Source organism: Ceratotherium simum, chromosome 10 (genome assembly GCF_057802395.1).
Source record: "Ceratotherium simum simum isolate JZ-2026a chromosome 10, ASM5780239v1, whole genome shotgun sequence".
NCBI lineage: Eukaryota > Metazoa > Chordata > Mammalia > Perissodactyla > Rhinocerotidae > Ceratotherium > Ceratotherium simum.
Genome location: NC_141909.1, coordinates 29,626,596 through 29,651,445, shown reverse-complemented (window position 1 = coordinate 29,651,445; position 24,850 = coordinate 29,626,596). Strand labels below are relative to the sequence as shown.

General features: G+C 35.8%; 1 protein-coding gene across 19 annotated transcripts in view; it reads right to left on the bottom strand.

Annotated features, from left to right (window-relative positions):
• RBM26 (RNA binding motif protein 26) overlaps positions 1–24,850 on the bottom strand; it is a 105,990-nt gene that overhangs the window by 12,030 nt on the left and 69,110 nt on the right. For all 19 annotated transcript variants that reach the window (XM_087435940.1, XM_087435936.1, XM_087435938.1 and 16 more), the window contains 2 exons: positions 21,580–21,780; positions 18,761–18,847 (listed from right to left, as the gene is read on the bottom strand). In XM_087435940.1, the coding sequence (XP_087292066.1) occupies positions 18,761–18,847; positions 21,580–21,780 (288 nt within the window). The remainder of the gene's footprint in view (positions 1–18,760; positions 18,848–21,579; positions 21,781–24,850) is intronic.

The window sequence follows — 24,850 nt, the reverse complement described above, 5'->3', positions numbered from 1 at the left end:
CCCAGTAGATAGTTGTATGTCATAGTTGCACATCCTTCTAGTTGCTGTATGTGGGACACAGCCTCAGCATGGCCGGAGAAGTGGTGCGTCGGTGCATGCCCGGGATGGAACTGGGCCCCCAGTAGTGGAGTGCGCACACTTAACCGCTAAGCCACGGGGCCAGCCCAACAATCTGTAATTTTTTAAAGCTATAACTGTTACATAAAAATACATTACTGTAAGCAATTTCAATTGTTTCCTGCAAAATGTCTACACATAAAACACATCTTTTCATTCAGCTACAAAAGGCAAAAAACGTTACTGACATCTTCTTTCTTTTTTTTTTGTGAGGAAGATCAGCCCTGAGCTAACATCCGATGCCAATCCTCCCCTTTTTTGCTGAGGAAGATTGGCCCTGGGCTAACATCCATGCCCATCTTCCTCTACTTTATATGGGATGCTGCCACAGTGTGGCTTGGCAAGCAGTGCGTCGGTGTGCGCCCAGGATCCCAACCTGCGAACCCCGGGCCACCGAAGCAGAGTGTGCGCACTTAACTGCTATGCCACCGGGCCAGGCCCACTGACAGTTTCTATAAGTTCAGGACAAAATTTCTGATGACCTAATTTTGTAAATCTCTATATTCAGCACGCACTTCTTCAAATTTATAAGGTGAGTCCACAACTCTCTAAAGTTTTCATTTTAAAATTATTTACAGGATGATACTCAAAGCTAGGTATATTTAACTTTTTATTAACTTTGCTCCATTATAAATTTTTGACTATTTGGCTGTGTAAATTTTTGAAATAACTGAGTTCTTGCCTTTTGAAGAAGCAAATTTATTTCAGGTAATTTGCAACATAAAATCTTTCAAGTTTAAAAAACTTCTGAAACCCACCCATTTTTTTAAGAACTCAAAAATTTCAGGTCACATAATGTAAAAAATCATAATCCATGACTACCCCATCCCTTAGTGATAACCACTATTCTATGAAGAGTATGGAAAAAAGTCCTACAAATATTTTCCTATGCACATACCAAAAGGGTTTGAGTATACACATATATATGACATGTATATGGGAACATATTTTACTGGTTTTAAAGAACTCCTTTCTTATATTAATAACCCAATTTTTTCATAGATCCCTTCCATATCCATTCTAAGAGATTTGCCACTTTCCTTGAATGGTTATATATATTATATATTTAGCATAATTAAACCAATTTCTTGAATGGATTTTTGTCATTTATTTGGCAAAATATTTTCTCAACTGGATTTTGATTTTATGATGCATGTTTTTATTGGAGGGGAAGGGGTTGCTGCTGTTCTTTTGTTTTTGTCTGAAAGAAGTTTTAAATTTTCATGTACTGGAATTTATCAGTGTTTATCTTTATGGCTTCTAGATATTGTGCTAGCCTTAAAAAGCCCTCTCTGCACTAAGGTTATTTTTAGAAATCCTCTAGCTTTTTTACTAGTCTTATGTATTAAAAAAAGAAAAAACTTTTATCCAACTTGAATTTATTTTGATATAAAAAAGTAAACACATAATGCCTTATTTTTTCCAAATAGCTAGTCAGTTGTCCCAACATTATTTACTGAATAATCTGTTTTATTCCCTGATTTAAACAAAACATCTCCTTTATAATCGACTAAAATCCTTATATATACTTAAGTCTATTTCTGGACTCTATTTTGTGCTATTATCTGTCTATTCCATACCATTATGATACTGTTTTAATTCTTTATTTCATAATGAGTTCAATATCATTCTTCATCCTTTTCAGAATATTCTTGGTTATTCTAACATTTTGTCCTTATAACCTTTGGAATCTTTTGGCCAAGTCCAGTATCATACTGTCTTAATTACCATCACTTCATAATATGAATTAGACCAGTGCTTTTCATAACAGTGTACTGTGGCAGTTGCTTCAAGAGATGTGCAAGCGGAGGGAGTCAAGATGGCGGCATAGGCAGACTCTGAACTCACCTCCTCCCGTGGACACAGCCAATTTACAACTACTCGTGGAAAAATTACCCCTGAGACAGAGCTGAAAACTGGATAAGAGGAACTCCTGCAACAACGGACAATCCTAACTGGGGTGGAAGAGGCAGAGACTCCCTTCCGGAGAGGAAAAACGCCGCCTTCACAAGCCGCCAGCTTCATGGCCGCCGGGAGCGGCTCACAGGTACGCAACCTCCCTGGAGGCGCGGGGCCCTGAGCCGGGAGCGCCCCCGCTGTGGGCATTGTGTGGACCCAGCACAATCGAGACCAGCGGCATAATATCTGACTTTGCTGCTACTAAAGCATTGGGTAGCACCCCCAGAAAACCCGGTTCACAAAGAAACTAAAACTGGCTCTTAAAGGGCCCGCGCACAAACTCACCCGTTCCAGAAAGCATCCTAAAATCACCAGAAAGAAAGGTGCACACTGCTTTGGTGACAAGAGACTCACCTAATAGGCCCTGAGTGCATCTCGGTGAGGGGTGAGACCTCTCCAGGGACTGGGACATTGGCGGCGGCCATTGTTGTGGCCTGGTGTGAGCGTGCTGACACAGACACCATTGGAGTTTTCCCTGAGACCTGCTAGCCCAGGGTCTGCTCCACCCGCTAGAGCACCGATTTAATCCAGCTCAGCCAGGGCAGGCAGCCCACCCTAGAGACTGGCCCCACCTAACAACAAACCCTCAGGCAACGTGTGGGCCTGCATAGATTGGTGACTGGATTTTCTGCAGCCTGGCAACTGAGCTGACTTGAGCGGGGCAGGGTGTGCACAAGGAGCGGGTGGAGAGTGTGGGGTGGTGGCGGAGTGTGTGGGGCTCCCGCCGTGGAGAGACTGGGTCCGCTTGGGAGGTCGGGCGCTCACACGGGGCAGGACTGTGTTGACTGTGTGTGTGGACCTGTGGGCGGCAGGGCTTGTCAGCTGCAGAAGACTTGTGCTTCTCAAAGACCCACATAGGAGGTTTGCCCCACCTTCCAAAGCCTGAAACAATTGGGTGCTCCTGTGCCTGAGGCCAGCCCCACCCAGCTGCAATCCTCAGAGAGCTGACAAGAGACCTAATAGGCTAGAGGTTTACAGCAATTCTAAGGCCCTGAGCCTAACAACCTGCCACGCTGGGGGCCTACTCACTTAAAAAGAAATACTGCAACACAGATGTGGTATTAGAACTTGCAGCCAACTGTGCTGGGGCTCCTCACACCTGATAAAGAGACTGAAGGGCCCACAACAACTACAAGCAGCTGAGCATTACAACAGCTGGCCAGGAGCATAACTCAGCCTCCCTGGGCGCCTATAGGGAGAGCTAACAGGCCACAATAGAAGCACACACGTAGCCCACATAGGGGTCACCCCTGGAACATTGAGAACTGAGGGAAGCACACTGGAAGCCTCCTAAGCCATCACTTACATAAGGTCACCTATCCAAGAGCAGGAGACGTAGCTGACCTACCTAATACATAGACACAAGCACAGGGAAAGAGGCAAAATGAGGAGGCAAAAGAATACATTCCAAGTAAGGGAACAGGACAAAACCCCAGAAAAGGAACTAAGTGAAACAGAAATGAGCAACCTACCCGACAGAGAGTTCAAACTAAGAGTGTTAAGGATGCTAACTGATCTGGGGAGAAGAATAGATGAACTCAGTGAGAATGTCAACAAAGAAATGGAAGATATAAAAAAGAACCAATCAGAAATGAAGAATACAATACTGGAAATGAAAAATTCATTAGAGGGACTCAAAAGCAGAGTAGAGGATACAGAAGAACGGATCTGTGAGCTGGAAGAAAGACTAGAAGAAATTACCCAAGGTGAACAGGTAAAAGAGAAAAGAATTAAAAAGAGTGAGGACAGTCTAAGGGACCTCTGGGACAACATCAAGCGCACTAACATCCGTGTTATAGGTGTCCCGGAAGGAGAAGAGCGAGACAAGGGGGCAGAGAATCTATTTCAAGAAATAATAGATGAAAACTTCCCTAACCTAAGGAAGGAAACAGACATCCAGGTACAGGAGGCACAGAGAGCCCCAAACAAGATAAACCCAAAGAGGCCCACACCAAGACACATCATAATCAAAATGTCCAGAATTAAAGATAAAGAGAGAATCCTAAAAGCCACAAGAGAATGTCAAGTTACATACAAAGGAAACCCCATAAGGCTATCAGCTGACTTCTCAGCAGAAACCTTACAGGCTAGAAGAGAATGGCACGATATATTTAAAGTGCTAAAAGGAAAAACTTACAGCCAAGAATACTCTACCCAGCAAGGTTATCGTTCAAAATGGAAGGAGAGATCAAAAATTTCCCACACAAGCAAAAATTAAAGGAGTTTGTCACCAAGAAACCAGTGTTACAAGAAATCTTAAAAGGACAGATTTAAGGGAAAGAGAAGACAACAAATAGGAAAAATTATCTATTTCCACGATTAGAACGTAATGGATACAAATGCACAAAAAAGAAGTTGGATATGATATCAAAAACAAAAGGAGGGAGGAGGGTAGTTAAAGAGTACAGCTTTCAGACAGAGGTCAAACTAAAGTGACCATCAATTCTGTATAGAAGAAGTAAGGAACAGAGAAGGACTACTAAAACACTGAGGGAAAAAAAAAAAAAAAGTTAAAAAATGGCAGTAAGTACATACTTATCAATAGCTACTTTAAACGTCAATGGACTAAATGCTCCAATTAAAAGGCATAGGGTGGCTGACTGGATAAAAAAACAAGACCCATATATATGCTGCATACAAGAGACACACTTCAGACCTAAAGACACTCACAAACTGAAAGTGAAGGGATGGAAAAAGATACTCCACGCAAATGGCAATGAAAAGAAAGCAGGGGTAGCAGTACTCATATCAGACAAAATAGACTTTAAAACAAAAACTGTAAAACGAGACAAAGAAGGGCATTACATAATGATCAAGGGAACAATCCAACAAGAGGATATAACACTTGTAAATATCTACGCACCCAATGTAGGTGCACCTAAATATATAAAGCAATTATTAACAGACATAAAAACAGAAATAGACAGTAACACAATAATAGTAGGGGACTTTAACACTCCATTTACACCAACGGATAGATCATCCAAACAGAAGATCAATAAGGAAACATTGGCCTTAAACGACACACTAGAACAGATGGACCTAGTAGATATATACAGAGCATTCCATCCAAAAACCGAAGAATACACGTTCTTTTCAAATGCACATGGAACATTCTCCAGGATTGATCACATATTAGGCCACAAAACAAGTCTCCATAAATTTAAGAAGATTGAAATAATACCAACCATCTTTTCTGACCACAACGGTATGAAACTAGAAATCAACTATAGGAAGAAAATCAGAAAAGCCACAAATACATGGAGATTAAACAAAATGCTACTGAACAACGATTGGGTTAACGAAGAAATCAAAGAAGAAATCAAAAATACCTGGAGACAAATGAAAATGAAAATACGACATGCCAGAATTTATGGGATACAGCAAAAGCAGTTCTAAGAGGGAAGTTTATAGCAATACAGGCCTATCTCAACAAACAAGAAAAATCTCAAATAAACAATCTAACAATGCACCTAAAGGAACTGGAAAAAGAAGAACAAACAAAGCCCAAAATCAGTAGAAGAAGGGAAATAATAAAAAGCAGAGCAGAAATAAATGAAATAGAGACCAAAAAAACAATAGAAAAATTAATAAAACCAAGAGCTGGTTCTTTGAAAAGATAAACAAAATTGACAAACCTTTAGCTAGACTCACCAAGAAAAAAGAGAGAAGGCACAAATAAGTAAAATCAGAAATGAAAGAGGAGAGGTTACAACAGACACCTCAGAAATACAAAAGATTATAAGAGAATACTATGAAAAACTATATGCCAACCAATTCGACAATCTGGAAGAAATGGATAAATTCTTAGAATCATACAACCTTCCAAAACTGGATCAAGAAGAAGTAGAGAATTTGAATAGACCAATCACCAGTAAGGAGATCGAAACAGTAATCAAAAACCTCCCCAAAAATAAAAGTCCAGGACCAGATGGCTTCCCTGGTGAATTCTACCAAACATTCAAAGAAGAGTTAATACCTATCCTTCTCAAACTCTTCCAAACAATTGAGGAGGGGGAAGCTCCTAACTCATTCTCTGAAGCTGACATTACCCTGATACCAAAACCAGACAAGGACAACACAAAAAGAAAATTACAGGCCAATATCACTGATGAACATCGATGCAAAAATCCTCAACAAAATACTAGCAAATCGCATACAACAATACGTTAAAAGATTATACACCATGATCAAGTGGGATTTATTCCAGGTATGCAGGGATGGTTTAACATTCGCAAATCAATCAACGTAATACACCACATTAATAAAATGAAGAATAAAAATCACATGATCATCTCAATAGATGCAGAGAAAGCATTTGACAAGATACAGCATCCATTTATGATAAAAACTCTGAATAAAATGGGTATAGAAGGAAAGTACCTCAACATAATAAAGACCATATATGAGAAACCCACAGCTAATATCATCCTCAATGGTGAAAAACTGAAAGCTATCCCTCTAAGAACAGGAACCAGACAAGGATGCCCACTGTCACCACTCCTATTTAACATAGTATTGGAAGTCCTAGCCAGAGCAATCAGGCAAGAGAAAGAAATAAAAGGGATCCAAATTGGAAAGGAAGAAGTGAAACTGTCACTATTTGCAGATGACATGATTTTATATATAGAAAACCCTAAAGAATCCACCAGAAAACTTTTAGAAGTAATAAACGAATATGGTAAAGTTGCAGGATACAAAATCAACATACAAAAATCAGTTGCATTTCTGTACACTAACAACGAAGTAGCAGAAAGAGAAATTAAGAATACCATCCCATTTACAATTGCAACAAAAAGAATAAAATACCTAGGAATAAACTTAACCAAAGAGGTGAAAGATCTGTACAGAAAACTATAAAACATTGCTGAAAGAAATTGAAGAGGACACAAAGAAATGGAAAGATATTCCGTGCTCTTGGATTGGAAGAATTAACATAGTTAAGATGTCCATACTTCCTAAAGCCATCTATAGATTCAATGCAATCCCTATCAAAGTTCCAACAACATTTTTCACAGAAATAGAACAAAGAATCCTAAAATTTATATGGAACAACAAAAGACCCGAATAGCTAAAGGAATCCTGAGAAAAAAGAACAAAGCTGGAGGTATCACACTCCCTGATTTCAAAATATACTACAAAGCTATAGTAACCAAAACAGCATGGTACTGGCACAAAAACAGACACACAGATCAATGGAATAGAATCGAAAGCCCAGAAATAAACCCACACATCTATGGACAGCTAATCTTCGACAAAGGAGCCAAGAACATACAATGGGGAAAAGAAAGTCTCTTCAACAAATGGTGTTGGGAAAACTGGATAGCCACATGCAAAAAGATGAAAGTAGACCCTTACCTTACACCATACACAAAAATTAACTCCAAATGGATTAAAGACTTGAATGTAAGACCTGAAACTGTGAAAGTTCTAGAAGAAAACATAGGCAGTACGCTCTTCCACATCAGTCTTAGCAACATCTTTTCAAACACCACATCTGACCAGGCAAGAGAAACAATAGAAAAAATAAACAAATGGGACTACATCAAACTAAAAAGCTTCTGCACAGGAAAGGAAACCATCAACAAAACGAAAAGACAACCTAACAATTGGGAGAAGATATTTGCAAACCATACATCTGATAAGGGCTTAATCTCCAAAATATATAAAGAACTCATGCATCTCAACAACAAAAAAACTACCAACCCAATTAAAAAATGGGCAAAAGACCTGAACAGACATTTCTCCAAAGAAGATATACAGATGGCCAACAGACACATGAAAAGATGTTCAAAATCACTAACTATCAGGGAAATGCAAATCAAAACTACAATGAGATATCACCTCACGCCTGTCAGAATGGCTATAATTAACAAGACAGGAAACAACATGTGTTGGAGAGGTTGTGGAGAGAAGGGAACTCTCATACACTGCTGGTGGGAGTGCAAACTGGTGCAGCCACTATGGAAAACAGTATGGAGATTCCTCAAAAAATCAACGATAGAACTACCATATGATCCAGCTATTCCACTGTTGGGTATTTATCCAAAGAACTTGAAAACACCAATTTGCAAAGGTACATGCACCCCTGTGTTCATTGCAGCCTTATTCACAATAGCCAAGACTTGGAAGCAACCTAAGTGCCCATCAAGGGACGAATGGATAAAGAAGCTGTGGTATATATACACAATGGAATACTACTCAGCCATAAGAAACAGCGAAATCCAGCCATTTGTGACAACATGGATGGACATTGAGGGTATAATGCAAAGTGAAATAAGTCAGAGGGAGAAGGTCAAATACCGTATGATTTCCTTCATTAAGTAGTAGATAATAACAACAATAAACAAACACATAGGGACAGAGATTGGATTGGTGGTTACCAGAGGGGAAGGGGGGAGGGAGGAGGGTGAAAGGGATAATTCGGTACATGTGTGTGGTGATGGGTTGTAATTAGTATTTTGGTGGTGAACATGATGTAGTCCATGCAGAAATAGAAGTACAATGATGTACACCTGAAATTTTTACAATGTTATAAACCAATGTTACTGCAATAAACAAAAAATTAAAAAAAAAAAAAAAAGAGTTGTGCAAGCATTTCACTAAAATGTACTTTTAAAAATAAATTTCAGGGGCCGGCCTGGTGGCGTAGTGGTTAAGGTTCATGCACTCCGCTTCGGCGGCCTGGGGTTCACGGGTTCAGATCCAGGTGCAGACCTATGCCCTGTTGGTCAAGCCATGCTGTGGCGGTGTCCCACATAAAAATAATAGAGGAGGACTGGCACAGATGTTAGCTCAGGCGAATCTTCCACAAGCAAAATGAGGCAGATTGGCAATGGATGTTAGCTCAGGGCCAATCTTACTCACCAAAAAAAAAAAAATTTTTATAACCATTTATAAAATTTTAACAAAAAACATCATGCTTAAATATACTCTATAGGATGCCTATTTGAGCAGTGGTAGTGGTCACAAAGGTGGAAGTGGGGCTAAATGTAAAAACACACAAAATAAGAAAGGAAAGTGAAGGAAATAACCTCAGATAAAGATTAAATTTGCTCGTCTCAATGCAAATAGAGTTGATAACCTAGATGAAAAACTACCAAAGTACCAAACTAAAAGCCAGAAGAGAAAAAAAACCAAACAAATCATTTCTACAGAAAAGAAAAAGGTTTTAAAAAGATACATGGTCTAAAATCTGTAGACCCTGAAAGCTTCACAGATGAATTCTATTAAACTTTTAAGAAACATATATCTCCAAATCTCCAATGAGTTAAATTAACTTCGAGTACAAAGAAAAATGGAAACTTTTCAATTACTTTTTATAAAGCTAGGTAATATTGATACCTAACGAAAATAATATTCCCCCAAAATCTACAAACCAATCTTACTTTTGAAAATTAAATTAAAAGTAAAAATAGATAGATAATAAAATTTTAAAAAAAGAACAGACTTCAGTGATTTATCAAAAAAAAAATACAATAAAATGAGATTTATACCAGAAGTGAATGATTAGTTCAATATCAGGAAACAATATAAATAGATGAAGGGGAAAAAACACCCTCTTCTTTCTATAAATACATAAAAGACATGACAAAATCCATTTCTGATCAAAAATCTCTACAGCTTTTAATAGAACAGGAATCGTTTGTATTCTACCTTAACCCAAAAAGCCAGTAGTATCATACATAATACTAAAAATACTAGAAGTGTTTTCATTCATCATTTTCACTCATTTCATGAACAAGATAATGAAATTTCATGAGTAAGACACTAATCCTACTAATATTATTTAACATTTTCCAAAGGTACTGACAACTAAATAACAGAAAGTAGTAAGTGTATAAATGTGAAAGATGAAAAACTGCTATATATATATATATATTTATATTTTATACATAAATATAGTTTATACATATGTAAAACTACTATAATTTAGCAATATGATTGAATGAATACCCGAAAAACCCAAGAGAACAAAATTTAAAACTATCAAAAAATAACTTGGTAAGATGGCAGTCACATATTTAATAAAAACAGATGAATAGTTTTTCTACATACGATCAATAGAAAATATAATGGAAGAAAAGACATCATTTAAAATAGCTATGAAAAATTATCAGGGGAAAACTATTAAGCAATATACATTATCTACATAAAGAAAATCTTAAAATGGTTTTTGAGGATAAAAAAGATTGAAGAACTTGAAATACAATGATGTTCTAAAGGAAGATTTAGTATTAAGATGTTAATTCTTCCATAAATTATTCTACCTTTTTAGAACCAGATATGCTTATTCTAAAGATTATATTAAAAATAAACATATAAAACCTACCAGGAAGATTCTGAAAACGAATAATAATTGGGCATAAGGGGAAATCCAAACAACAGCCCTGACAAACTACTACAATATATTATAAAGTTAGTTTAATTAAAATAAGAGGAAGAGGCACACGAAAAGAAAACTATCAGTGGAAGAGAACAGAGTCCAGAACACAGCCAAATAAACATATGAGAAATTTTTATATACTAAGGATATTTCACATAAGTTTGGACAATTAGCTTTACTCAATAAAACCAAGTAGGCTCCCTATTCCACTCTTTACACCAAATAAATTTTATATGAATTTTTAAAAAAGTAAATGTAAAATCTAAAAAACAAAAAAGGGAAAAAGAAAATAACTATTAAAGTACCAGGCAAAATATTTATCATCTCAGATTGGTGAAAGCCTTTTGACCTCCAGAAAAAAACTAACTGAAAAATACACTATTACTGCACGGCAAAATATAGCAAAAACGAAAGTTCATAAAAATGTTTATAACTTATGAGCTAATTTTCTAGTATATAAAGAGCTCACACAATTTGCCAAAAAAAAAATCAGTAGAATAGACAACTCAGCAAAATAACAGGCAAATGACATTAACAGTTGACAAACAGAAATAAACAGCATTTAAACGTGAAAACTGCTCAACTTCAGTCACAAGAGAAAAGAGAATTAAAACTTTTGTTTTAATTGTGTAGTTGTTATTACAAAGATAAAACTGATACCTCACTGTGGCTTACACACCCATGGATTTTTTTTATAAGAAAATTGGTAAAACCACTATGTAGAGTCGACACTATGGAAAGAGTGTGGGGAAAAGGCACTCTCATACATCTTTGGTGGGCAAGCAAATGTGGTACAACCTGTACAGAGGGCAATTTTAGAACTATTCATCAAAAATTTAAATGCACATATCCTTTCACCCAGCAATAATGTATTAAGAACATATCCTATAGACACAGTCACATATGTACACAGAGAAATACGCACCAAAAATACTCACTGCGACACAGTAAAAAATAAAAACAATTTAAAGTCCATCAATATGGCTGATTATTTTTGGTACCTCAATATTATGGAATACCTTATGCAATAATGACAGAATAAGGCAACTCCTGATATGAAATTATCTGCAGGATAGACTGTTAATGTGGAAAAGGCAAGGAGAAGAACACTGCACATATGCTACCATTTATGTGAGGAAACAAGTTATTGACGTATTCTTGTAGATTCACACACTGAGTCTGAAAATATAAACAAACAAAAAAAACCCACCTAGAAATATTTGTAATTTCTGTGAAAGGAACTTGAAAACCAAGAATAAGGATGAGAAGATGATTTACTTCTTACTTAACAACTTTTGGAGTTCTTATATCATGAACACGTACTGCCTACTCAAAAAATAAATTAATTTTTAAAATAAAAGTTAAGGCTATTTTTTAAAGCAGTAAAAACACGCAAATGTGTAAACCAGCAACTTTTAACACAATGGACATTATCAATAAATTAATGTGTTGCCAGTTCAATAATTTTTGTGTAGCTGCACCATCCCTACTTTACTGAAGCATATTTTGAAATTACAAAGGGACTGTTAAAAAAAAGTCATAATTTACAATTCCTTATCTAGATAAATGGAGATTTTCTTATTACCATATAAAGACAACTACAACCACAACAATAAATCAGACAAACTAGATGATGGATTGTCATCTAAAAATTCCTTCCCAAATAAAAATGTTTACATTCATTAAAAGTGTCTCAATAGCTACAAATACTGATTTTGTGGTAAGTATATGCCATACCTACCTAATGTAATATACCGTTAAGGATAAAATAACTTATAAAATATTAAACTTTTTTTTCCAACAACTATATCTGTGGTAAAGGTGGTATTTTTATTCTCAGACAGAGAGAGAGCACATACTAATTATGTTGGTGTCAGTGAAAAAGGTGCACTTTAACCACGAAAAAAAGGAGATAGAGATATTAAGACTCATGAGATTATGTAAAAATCATATAACCTGGAATTAACTTGCAAGTATCAGTATGAGCTCTGAAGTTATCTTTTTCTTTCTATGTACCTATCTACCTCTCTCTCTATGTGTGTATATACATGTATGCATGAAAATCCTATAGTCCAGAATCAAATGGAAAATATTAGTATGACCTCTGAATTCACTTTCTTTATACGTGTGTATATATGTGATTATACATGCACATATGTACATGTGTACATGTGTATAAATGTATGCCTATTTTTTTCACTCCCAGCTCTGACCACTGAAAAGGATTAGTGACAGTAACATGCTCAGTAGTAATGAGCACCCCTAGTACTCAGATTGTGGTCTCTAAATAGCTTTGTCCAGTAAAAAGAGTCAGAGCTCCTTAGAGAAATAGCCAATTCCCAGTCTGGAAGAGAAAATGTATACGATGAATCTAGAATACCTTTTCATATCAGAAAGCAAAGAAACTATCATAGCCCACTAGGGTCCTGTTGAAAGTACTCAGGAACAAACTTGTATATTAGCCACTAGCCAAAGAGGGGACAATACATCAATAACTGAGAACAGTGGATCAATACCCACGAAATGTTTCAATCTATGAGTCTGTGACTGTATAATCAAGCTATCGCAAAATACGAACCTTATCTGAATCCTTAAACAAAGTGAGTAAAAAATTTATAAGAAAGTCAGGGAAATGTAAACTCTGACTAGCTATTTGATAATATTCAGGAAATATCAATCATTTTTAGGTCTGATAATAGTATGTGTTTTACTCTTGTAAGGCTCTAACATTGAGAGAGACACACTGAAATGTCCACAGATGAAATGATATGATGACTGTGTGGGAGATCAAGATTTGGCCACCCTGAAATCTATCTCTTTACCTTGGTTGTTTTCTCTAGGGACATTTGACCTCCCCACTAACTGCCTAAAGAATTTGACATGGTGGCTCCTTCCTGGAACAGATCTATCATGATGGCTATAAAGATAATGTAGGATGGAGATTACAATAGGAAAGGCACCAAGAAGGCCCTCTTATCAGAAGTTCTGTCTCTCTGGCCACATTCTCTGGATGACCCTGCGAGGAGTTGCCAGACAAACATTTACATTTATAAGGGAAATCTCCATTTGTAAAAGTATCTCCCTCTGTGTTTTGGGAAGAGGGGGGATGGCTTCATTTCTAGAAGCTTATCAATGTGGAAGGTGAGGCCTTAAATCTGCATAATAACCTTATTTTTGTTTACTGTGCTTTAGTGGTAATCTCCTGTAGCTGACTCCCCACCCCCAACATCCTCCTTTGTCATTGGCTGAACAGGATATTTAAGACGAGAATTTCTGCTATTGTGTTGAGAAAGGCAGTGTCCCTGCTTTCTCCCATGTATACATGTTATTAAACTTGGTATTATTTTCTCCTGCTAACCTGTCTTGTTAATTATTTGGCCAGCCGTAAGAACCTTAAGGGAAAGGGCAGAGGGAGATTCTCCCTCTTATCCTGACAACTGCAAATGGCTCTAAAATAAGGAGGGGAAGGTTGCAGCGGGTGGGATACAGAAAATAAGACTGACCATAAGTGGATAATTGCTAAAGCTCAATGATGAACATATGGGGGTTCATTTTACAATTCTCTCTAACTTTTATGCTATGAAGTGTAAACAAAAAGTCTGTTTAAAAGCTGATGCATTGGGCCGGCCCCGTGGCTTAGCGGTTAAGTGCTCGCGCTCCGCTGCTGGTGGCCCGGGTTCGGATCCCGGGTGCGCACCGACGCACCGTTTCTCTGGCCATGCTGAGGCCGCGTCCCACATACAGCAACTAGAAGGATGTGCAACTACGACATACAACTATCTACTGGGGCTTTGGAGGAAAATAAACAAATAAATTAAAAAAATTATTAAAAAAAAAAAATTTAAAAAAAAGCTGATGCATTTTTTTTCATAGGCTTGCCCCAGCCCTTTGCCTATTTGTTCTTACACAGTCATTCAAAGTCTGCAGCAAATTAGGAACTAAGGAAAGCAGGCACACACAACAGAAGGAAACAAAGGCTGAAGATCTGACAAATAAATGAGGAAGAAAAAAGTATGAAAAGTAGTTATGAAGTGGGTTCCATATCTTACTTGGAAAATGGTTCTGGAAACAATTAACATTTGGAAAAAGCTGAGTTATGCAAAATTAAGCAGGAGTGTTTACCTTCTGACTTTTCAAGTCATTTAGATTGTGATTCTCAATGGAATATACAAAATGCAGCTTTTCATAAACTTATCTGACAAGAGAATCCTTTGTTAAGGGAGCTTTTGTAGAACCAGTGTTCTGTAAAAACAGTGAGAGGAAAACTGACCTAAGGTCAGAAGAGTTCAAGCTGCAATCCTAGTGTACCTTACATTTTTAGTAGCCACAATGATAAAACTAATCTATAAAAGAATGCTAAAACCAAGTTTACTAATGTTTGTAATAACCACAGTACACAATGTTTAGGCAGGAGTTACATTAGAGGACCACAAAAACAACAACAATTGAAATCTAATTTTTAGAACTTATAGGGAAAAGACTGCTATTCCTTTAACTCCTGAGTTCAAGCCTCAGGGCCACTGTCTCACAAGCTTCAGATACCGATTTACTAATTCTGGTAGCAGTGTCCATCATATAGCAGTACTTAATAATGATTAAGTAAATTGTAAAAACACACGCAAAGACTGCTATGTACATCATTTGATTTCTCTTGATTGAATCCACTTATTGCTCTTGCTATAAATTTAACTATTTACTCAGTCAGTCTCATCAACTTCTGACTGCTGATGCTGCACTATCCTCCACGAACCCAATTTTGTGCTTCTAACTTCAGGTCTAGAGGAGAACTTTGCAGGAATGCATAAAGATACATGCACCCCTATGATCACTGCAGCATCATTCACAACAGCCAAGACTTGGAAGCAAGCAACCTAGGTGCCCATCAAGGGACGAATGGATAAAGAAGATGTGGCATATATACACAATGGAATACTACTCAGCCATAAGAAACAATGAAATCCAGCCATTTGTGACAACATGGATGGACACTGACAGTATTACGCTGAGCGAAATACGTCAGAGGGAGAAGGTCAAATACCATATGATCTCACTCATAAGTAGAAGATAAAGACAACAAACAATCACATAGAGCTAGAGATTGGATTGGTGGTTACCAGAGGGGAAGTGAGGAGGGAGGAGGGTGAAAGGGATTATTAGGCACGTGTGTGTGTGTGGTGACAGATTGTAATTAATCTTTGGGTGGTGAACATGATGTAATCTATACAGAAATCGAAATATGACGTACACCTGAAATTTGTATAATATTATAAACCAATGTTACTGCAATAAAAAACAAAAAAACCAAAAATCTAAAAAAAAAAAGGAGGAGAGTTTTGAAATCATTTACTCTGTCTTGTTCTATTCAGTTTCACTGATTCACCAATCTTTCCTTTTTCTGGAAAAAACCACAAGAATAATATTAATAATAGCTAACATTATGAGGGCTTACTATGTCCCAGGCACTGTTCTAAGTATCTTACAAGTTTTCAATCAGTGAATCCTAACAAGTACTGGGAGTTGAGGCATGGGTGTCAAAAATGTGCCAGTAGAACAAGATTCTCTTTCCTTTTGATATAAAAAGCTATATACCTCTTTCTGAGTTTGGGACTGTAGAGTTTAATCTTTGGGACTTGTTCTTATAAAATAGGAAACTTAACTGTCTCTATTCTGAAACTGGATCCTGGTTTCTTACAAAGGTATAGGAACAATTCAGAGTAGGAAAATAACATTCTAACCAGTCATGGAAAGAGGCTACTTTTTCTGTCCTTTTTGGGTACTTATCCAACTTTAGTACGCTGGGGTAGTGACAGACAAACAGAAAAATAGAAAATAACACAGTAGGAACCATCTTCCAACTAACCAGAGTCAAATCATAACCATCTTAACCCAAAGCTAAAAGTGTTCTGTTTATTATTATTATTTCTTAAAACACTTCAATCTCTTTCCTGGGAAAACTTCTCTCTTTTCAGTCATATTTGATTGTCTCAACTACCTTATTCCTGTACTTCCATTTTGAAATACTATGCATCTATTGATTATAGAAAGACAAAGTCATTCAATCATCTAGGACAATGGTTCAGAAAATAAGAACAATAAAATATTTTAAAATAAACATTAGCAAAGATTGACAATTTTCTTTTCTTGGGATGATCTATCATTTAACTCGAGTCTATATCCTCCTACATTTTTGTTGTTAAAATTTCCTTTATTTTATACAATGATGGTGAGGGTACATGGCAATCTTTTTTGTACTTTCTAAGCATTCTTTCTCAACAAAATTAAAAATTGGTACCCCTGTGTCAAACACACTAATTTTTAAATTCCTAAACCTTAATGTTCCCTGAAATCCAGAAGTTTGAAAATCACTGCTTTAGCCTATATCCTGCTTGTATAAGATAAGCTTCAATTTAATTTTCTATTCTCTTCTAAAACAGAATGTTACAAAATTTTAAGAAATTTTTTGGTTTAAGGAAATGTTTATGGCTTAACAACTTCTATAACAAATGTTTTTCATAGCAATGGTAGTTGTTCCTTTAGCCTATTAAGTAAATCTAACTAAAATGGTATTTATCCTGAAAAGGTAACTCTCATCAGATCTAACATGACCAAAGTTATTTTATCACTTATTCAACCTTCATATAATTCAGTGTTAAAAGTCTTTTTTATACATTAATTCCTGGTCTTTTGAATTGATTGCTATGCATTTTGGAAAATATATACATCAGATATATCTGACGTGGAAAAAGAAAGACTCAAGAAAGAAGAGTCAATAGGTCTTACCAAGAGCAAAACTTTCAAAAATTATTTAAGAGGCAGGGGGAAGCAGTACATATATTTTTAATACATATATTTTTTAAGTTGTCACTAAATCCACAAACTTGGTAATATTTTAACCACTTGTACAATAACAACTATCGTTTTAAAATGACTACTTCCTAGAAAATAAACAGAATGTAAAGAGATGGTACTCAAGCTATCTAACATTGCACTGAAAATAGTCACTGAAACCATCATTTAAAAGAAGCTTATTCTAACTTGTACTCAACAATACCCTTGAGAGAAAACTTGATCAAAGATCTATTTTTTCAATATAACATTTATACATACATGTTTTATAAGAAAGTTTCAAACTCCCATCAATTATAAATTACTTTTTACTTTTACAAAGATCTTTAAATGAAAGATTATTCAAAATTAGACTTAAAAAAACCAAACTCTAGGATCAGGAATTTCTATTCTATAAAACTATCCACTACCCACCTCCTTAACCTAAAAACTAGGTTATTCCAGGGTCTCAGCTGAACTCTTTTCTGAGACTTATCAGATCCACAGTCTTTTACTGGTTACAATGCCCCAAGAGCAACTCATACCAGGTAAACCCCCAGCAATGGACCACTGTGCCTGCAGGGAGTATTCACTACAAAGGGGATAAATCAATTTAGAAGGTTTTTCAAAACTTATTTAGACCACAATCAACTTAAAACTTCTGAAAAGCATCTCACTCGTCCATGCACATTAGATTAACTGTTTGGAACTCAACGCATTTTTCCAAGGATAAAATGGTATGTTCTATTTCTCTACAATCCCAAAGAAAGAACACACAGGGCTAAAAAGGTTCCTATGAATCCCCCCACCTCATACGCATTTTCCTTTTTTTAATCTTTTAAACTCATTTGAAAAACAAGTTGCATATACTCATGGTCATTCTTTGGAAAGACAATTCAAGATACATAGTTTAAGACAACCATAGTAAAAAGACTCTAAAAGCTAGAGCTATATATCATGTCTTGGGCAAAAAGTTGTAGAGGCCTCGTTGGGGGTATGCTGAGCTAGGGACATTTGTTTAGAGCTCAGCCTCCTGTTACTAGGAAGCAGCAGAGGAGGGATGGTTAAGAAGGGCAGCCATCAGGATTGTATCTCAGCTTCTACCTTATCCCTCACAACTCAGCAGACCCTGTTCTGGGCCAGCTAAGAAAAAAGATAATGAAAAGCAAGATGGCCCTATCTCCTATGAAAGAGAAAAGAAGGAAAATTTTTGGTGTCTCAAGACAACACAACTTGACATTCAACTTGGTGACTAACTATATATTCTAATTATATCATGTTACACACAGAATTTTCTAACTGCTTTAGGACATTCTTTGTGGCCAGGAATTCCATTTCATATGTTTTATCTATTGTCAAAGTGTTAGTTATTTAGTAAGTAAGAAAAAATCATTTACATTAAAACTTAAAAGCAATATTTATAAAACATTTGTATCTGACTTTTCAATAAATTAGATTATTTATAATACTTACTGCTTCAGCCTCTGCTCTTGTCTTGAATGTAATTACTGCATGAAGCGAAGAGTCATCAATCTGACAATCTTCAATTTCACCATATTGCTTTAAATTAAAAAAAGTATTTCCTCCAAATAAATATTTTGAAAAATCCAAAATCCTAATGGTTTTTAAAATATTAAAATACCAATAAATATAACCCAGAATACGTAACAATTCATGAGGATCAACATAAAAAAATGGTGACTAAGTCATTTTAGTACTTGATATTATAAGATAAAGGAAGGTCCTATCTTCCAATATTATTTATAATTCTACATTTCTTAGAATAAGAAAAACTGTACTTGACTGAACTATTCTTTAAATAAAGGAAACAACGGTCAAAGACTGAGCTTCCTTATTGCCCTTCCTTTCATACTCACTATCCCCATCGCAGAATATGCTAAATTCTTTCTAAAGCAGCATATTTAATCCTCAAAACATTCGATGAGTTTTTTGTATCATTACCAATTTAAAGATGGGGGGAAAAAAGATTCAGAGACATTAAGTAATTTTCCCAAAGTAATTAAGTTAGTTACCAGGATGAGAGTCCAGGTCTTTTAATTCAAAAGTTGAACACTCTAACTGACCCTGCTTTCATTCTTACTACATACGCCACTAGACCATACACTCTTTTAGGACATTTAAAAGCTAAACATTAAATTATGCTTGTTTTTGGTTTGTTGGATTTTATTTTTTTCATGTGTAGAAGGATTTGTCTACAAACAGCAACCTTTATCATATAAAATTCTAGTCCTTTATATATCATTAGTAGTAATACCTTCCTTCTTTCCCACCGAAAAATAAAATTATAACCACAATCTCATTAAATACACACATACACACACACACACACACTCTATACAGAAAAATTATATATAGTAGAGAATGGACTCGAGAATCAATCAGATCCCAACTCTGTCAGTTACTAGCTGTGTAAACTTGAATAAGTTACTTAATCTCTTCATGCTTCATTTTCCTCATCTCTAAAATGGTATGCATAATAGAGGCACCTACCTCATAGAGTTATAAAAATAACTCATAATATAATGAGTTATATAAAGCACTCAGAATAATACCTGCCACAAAATAAGTGCTCTATTAAGTTTTAGCTATAATTTTTATTACTACCGACACTGGTCCCAGTGGATAAATTAAAGAAAGCATTTTGTTAATCACAATTTGTAATAGTCAATGGTCCTTTAATAACAGGTTTTTTCTGATACCTGTCATATGTTCAAATCACAGGTTGAGAAAGAGAAGCTGAACTTTAAAGCTGTACACTTAAAGACTGACAATTTTTAAATGCGCATTACCACTACTAAGTTTCAGCGGAGTTTGAGTCTTCAAAAGCACACAAGAATCTCCATTTAGAGGCTCTGATTGTTTATAAAACCAAAACCATCTTAGTCTCACCAAAACACATTCCTAACAAACTCACCATGTTTGTTCAGATTATTCTGGCATATTCTTTGCTAGTTTCCTGATTAGCTGTATAACTATATGCAACACACCTAAGTTATCTGGATCTCCTTCCACTTGTGAAAGGTGTGGAAGTGGGGTGCAGAGCAGGGAAGAATTGCGCTAGATTATCTCCAAGCTCCTCTCTAGTTCTCTGATTCCTTTCTTTCTCCCTTTGAAGCCATCAGGCATAGGACTTTCCAGACTCCTCATCCTTAAATATTAATCATTTTAGTTATTTCTTAAACATACACCATTTCTTTCAATACCTCCCTATGTCCTGACAAAGTATAATTTCACCTTTGTAACTGCTATTAACAGCCTGGAATATGATTATCAAACAGTTAAGTCTGAATTTGCAAAAGGTTAAATGATTTGTGTACCTATCTACAAACTTAACTATACTTCAAGCTCTAAGCTTCAGTTTTACTACCTCATGAAACTTTCCTCTGTTGCTCTTTTTCCATCATAAGCCTTACTTCTCTAAGTTACCGAAGAACTTATAGTTTTTAATAAATTTAACTTGATTAAAAATTATGTTTGTAGTTTACTTGAACTGGTTTGTATTAAACCCATATATTCAAAATCCTTGAAAGTAAAGAAGTGGTTATTTCCTTCATATCTCCAGAGCAATTACTATAATGCTGAGGGCAAGACTGATGCTTAGTAACTAACCTTTGGGATACCACTAAGATTCAGAACATTTAAGTTGAAAAGGCCTTTAGGCAGATATAATCTCCTCTCTGGACATGAGCCCAACGGATCCCAGGAAGTCCAAGTTAAAGACTGGAATAGCAAGGACTAAAATCCCATTCTCCTTTCTCATAGGTCAGTCTATTACCTTTAGACTGATTCCCTTTAATTATACCCTGGCACTGACTAAAGCAACTTCAAGATCATATACCAAAATTTTGTCTTATTTCACTTCTAGGTCAGCTAGATCAAGAATACAGTCTTAACAAGTAAAATTACATCGTAATAGAAAAAAAAATCTGGGTGATACAAAGTGTTAAATTTTTCCTTAAAAGTAAATATCAAATGAAACTAAACTATAGGACCTCCCTCTCTGAAACAATAAAATTTAAATCATTCATTTCACAATATCTGAAGACCTACTAAGTGTAAGAATAGTAACATTTCTTCCAGATAATAAACAAAAAAAACCCCTACAGTTTGTTTTTTAAATAATTAACAAAAGATTATTATAGATTAATCAAACCCCTTGGTCAGACTAATGGGTTTAAATTACTCATGCCATTTTCATAATTTCCCCTTTAATATCCATTATCCCCAACAATGGTTATCAGTATTTGTTTTACTGCGCAGTAAGAAAGTACCGCAAAGTGAGGAAGAAGATCTTCTCTATCACTCTCTGTAAATGCAGAAATCTCCAATGCCCTGGGACGGTGATCCACCACAGCATGACCAGGCACACCTCGACCTCGACCTCGACCTCGGCCTCGGCCATGAGCTGCACCTCGACCTCTTGAATGAATTCCTCTACCACGACCAGATGAAAGAATCCCTCGTTTTGCAGCCTAGAAGACATTAGACACACAGATTAAACATCACAATCACTATAAAGTGTTATACTCTGTCACGAGTCACACTTATACAACTGGACATCATATTCAAATAATGCCCTATAAAAGGATCTCATAATTTAATAAAAACTAAAACTATGGTTTTAGTTTTTAAGTGAAAGCAAATTTAGGTAGCCAATGAAACTAGAAAACAAAATAACGTTAATTTAAGCAATGTTTTGAAATTACTAAATGTGACTTTTTCTACTAAGTTCTTACTCCCCAAGACATCAGACTATATAACAAAAAGACAAGCAATTCTTGATTTCCAAATAATACACAGTGCTAGGTGTTACTTCAGAAGTCAGTTTAATATAGATACCTAATATCTACACACACAATAAATGTATTTTTCCAGTTATGACTTTCAAATACAGTGTTCTAATCGTTTGCCTGTTGACTTCAGTAGGTACATTTATCTCAAATTCATCATTTTGATCACTTACACTAACATCATTATACAATCAACGTAGCATAGTAACTTATATTCCCCCACATCACTCTATATGAATAGCACACCATTCCTTCATTCCACAAATATTTAATGGGAAGACTTCCTGTGTGCAAGTCCTTACCCTCATGAAACTCAAATCCTAGAGGGGTAAAGAGACATTAAGCAACCAAGTTATTTAATTAATGAGAAGTGACTCAAAAAGTGAGGAAATGCTTTAAAGATTTGAACATTAAGGATTTGCAATGAATAAACTACTAGAATGAAAGTTCCATGAGGATTTTTTTTCCCTATTGTATTCTCTTCTTTATCCCCAGCACCTACATTAGTAGCTGGCAGATTGTAGATGCTTAATATTTGTTCAATGAATCAAAGAAGGAACAAAGAACAAGCAGGGCATGGTAAGGGGTGGGGGTTATAGCATGAACAAAGGAAACAAGGCTGGAAGGAACACGGTACTACTTCAAAGAATGCATAACATCCAGTGCAGCTGGACCACATGGGACAGAGAGATGACGCTGGGGAGAGAGGCAGAGCCAGATCATGAACAACTTTAAGGACCACATAAAGGATTTTGATTTTGATCCCAAGAACCATGAAAATCAATTAAAATATTTTAAGTAGAGAAGCAGAGTGATGTAATCAAATCAGTGTTTAAAACATTATTCTGGTTAGTTTTAAGACAAGAGCAGAAGGAAGACGAGAACAAGCTGAGAAACCAGTCAATAGGCTACTACAGAAGTCCCAGCAACTGAAGATGAAAGCTTGGTCTGTAGTGGTAGCAATGGAGATAGAAAGAAGTAAACACATTTAAGACCTATTTGGGAGTAAAATGTATAAAACTTGGTAATTAATTGGATATGGATACTGAAGGAAGAGGAATCAATGAGGACTCCCAGATTTCTGGTTTGGGTAATTGTGTAGATGGAATTTAGGGGTAAAATAAGCACAATTTTGGACACATTGAGTCTCAGGATATGAGACATCCAAGTGGAAATGTCAAGCAGGCACCACTGTCAAATCTCTGCAAGTATAAATATTTCAGTTTATCTCAAGACAGTTCTTAACATTAGCTAAAAGAATCATCTAAAATCCAAATAATAAACTTCAAAAGTCAAGGATTAATGTTAATAACAGAGCAGCATACACAAAAGAATGCTCTGAGGAACGGTAATGTCTCAAAATGCTCCCTGAAAAAGGGAGTCCATGGACAAATAAGTTTGAGCAATACTGAATATTTAATAAGTATTTTTGGATATTTACAAACTAAAAGCCTCTAAGAAACCCTATAGTCAAAAGGCATGTTTAGGGGGCTGGCCCGGTGGCATAGTGGTTAAGTTCACGTGCTCTGCTTCGGTGGCTCGGGGCTCGCAGGTTCGGATTCCGGGCACGGACTGACACCACTTGTCAAGCCATGCTGTGGCAGCGTCCCATATAAAGTAGAGGAAGATGGGCACAGATGTTAGCCCAGGGCCAATCTTTCACAGCAAAAAGAGGAAGATCGGCAACAGATGTTAGCTCGGGGCTAATCTTCCTCACACACACAAAAAAAGGACAAGTTGAATATAACCTTTTCGAAATTTGGCCTCAGCAGCTTTTTTTTTAATAATACCTACTAACAAAAAATGGAATTGGTGTGGTGAATAGACACACTCTGGGAAATAGTTACTATATTACAACATATTACAAACAAAAGGTTAGCTGTCAAAAGTAAAACATAAAATGCCATTCATTGATAAAGAACCAAAACATCGACTAATAGAGAATATTAATAATACTATTATTTATTTGCTAAAACTATGGGACAAAATTTTCAAGATGACAATTTGTTTCCTGAAGTCCCAACAACACAGGCATGAAATCTCTGGAATAGGGAAAACAATTTCTATACTAACATAAAAGAAATCTATCTTTTTCAAAACCTATTATCTTGAGCAGGACACACAGGCAACCATATCAAGTTTCCACAGAATGCAAAAATGTATGCAGGTTTAGGACACCATCCTATGGTTTCCTATGACTGTTAGACAAGATAGAGCCTTAAGACAAGCACAGTGGCTGCTAAATGTTAAGTCTTTAATACCGGGATGCCAGTACTCAACACAGATTTGTACTAAGTCAGAAAAAAATGATCAAGTTGTTAACAAATTTCAAAAAAAGTATTATTCTCAGATTAAGCAAAACTAATAATCTAAAATATACAAAATTTAAATTGCAGCATCAAACAATGACAAATATAGACAAGTACCAACTACATTAATGATATTAAAGTCTCTGTACTTCAAAATGTAATTCTGATTTTGAAACATCTTTTTGCTAAATGTTAAAAATTCTCACGTACAGGGAGCAACTTCACTAGGAGATTCTTATATAAATAATCATATAACTAAATTATAAGAAAGTTTATTTTCTCTTTTATAAACATCCACAGCACCCTCTATAGGCAAAGCTTAAATAAGCATGTTCTTCAATATACTTGTACTACTAAAACTCTGATCCTTATAGACAATATAATATGCCTATATATGTGCAGAATATATCTCCATAAAAATACCTGAAAAGCTTTTAATAGAT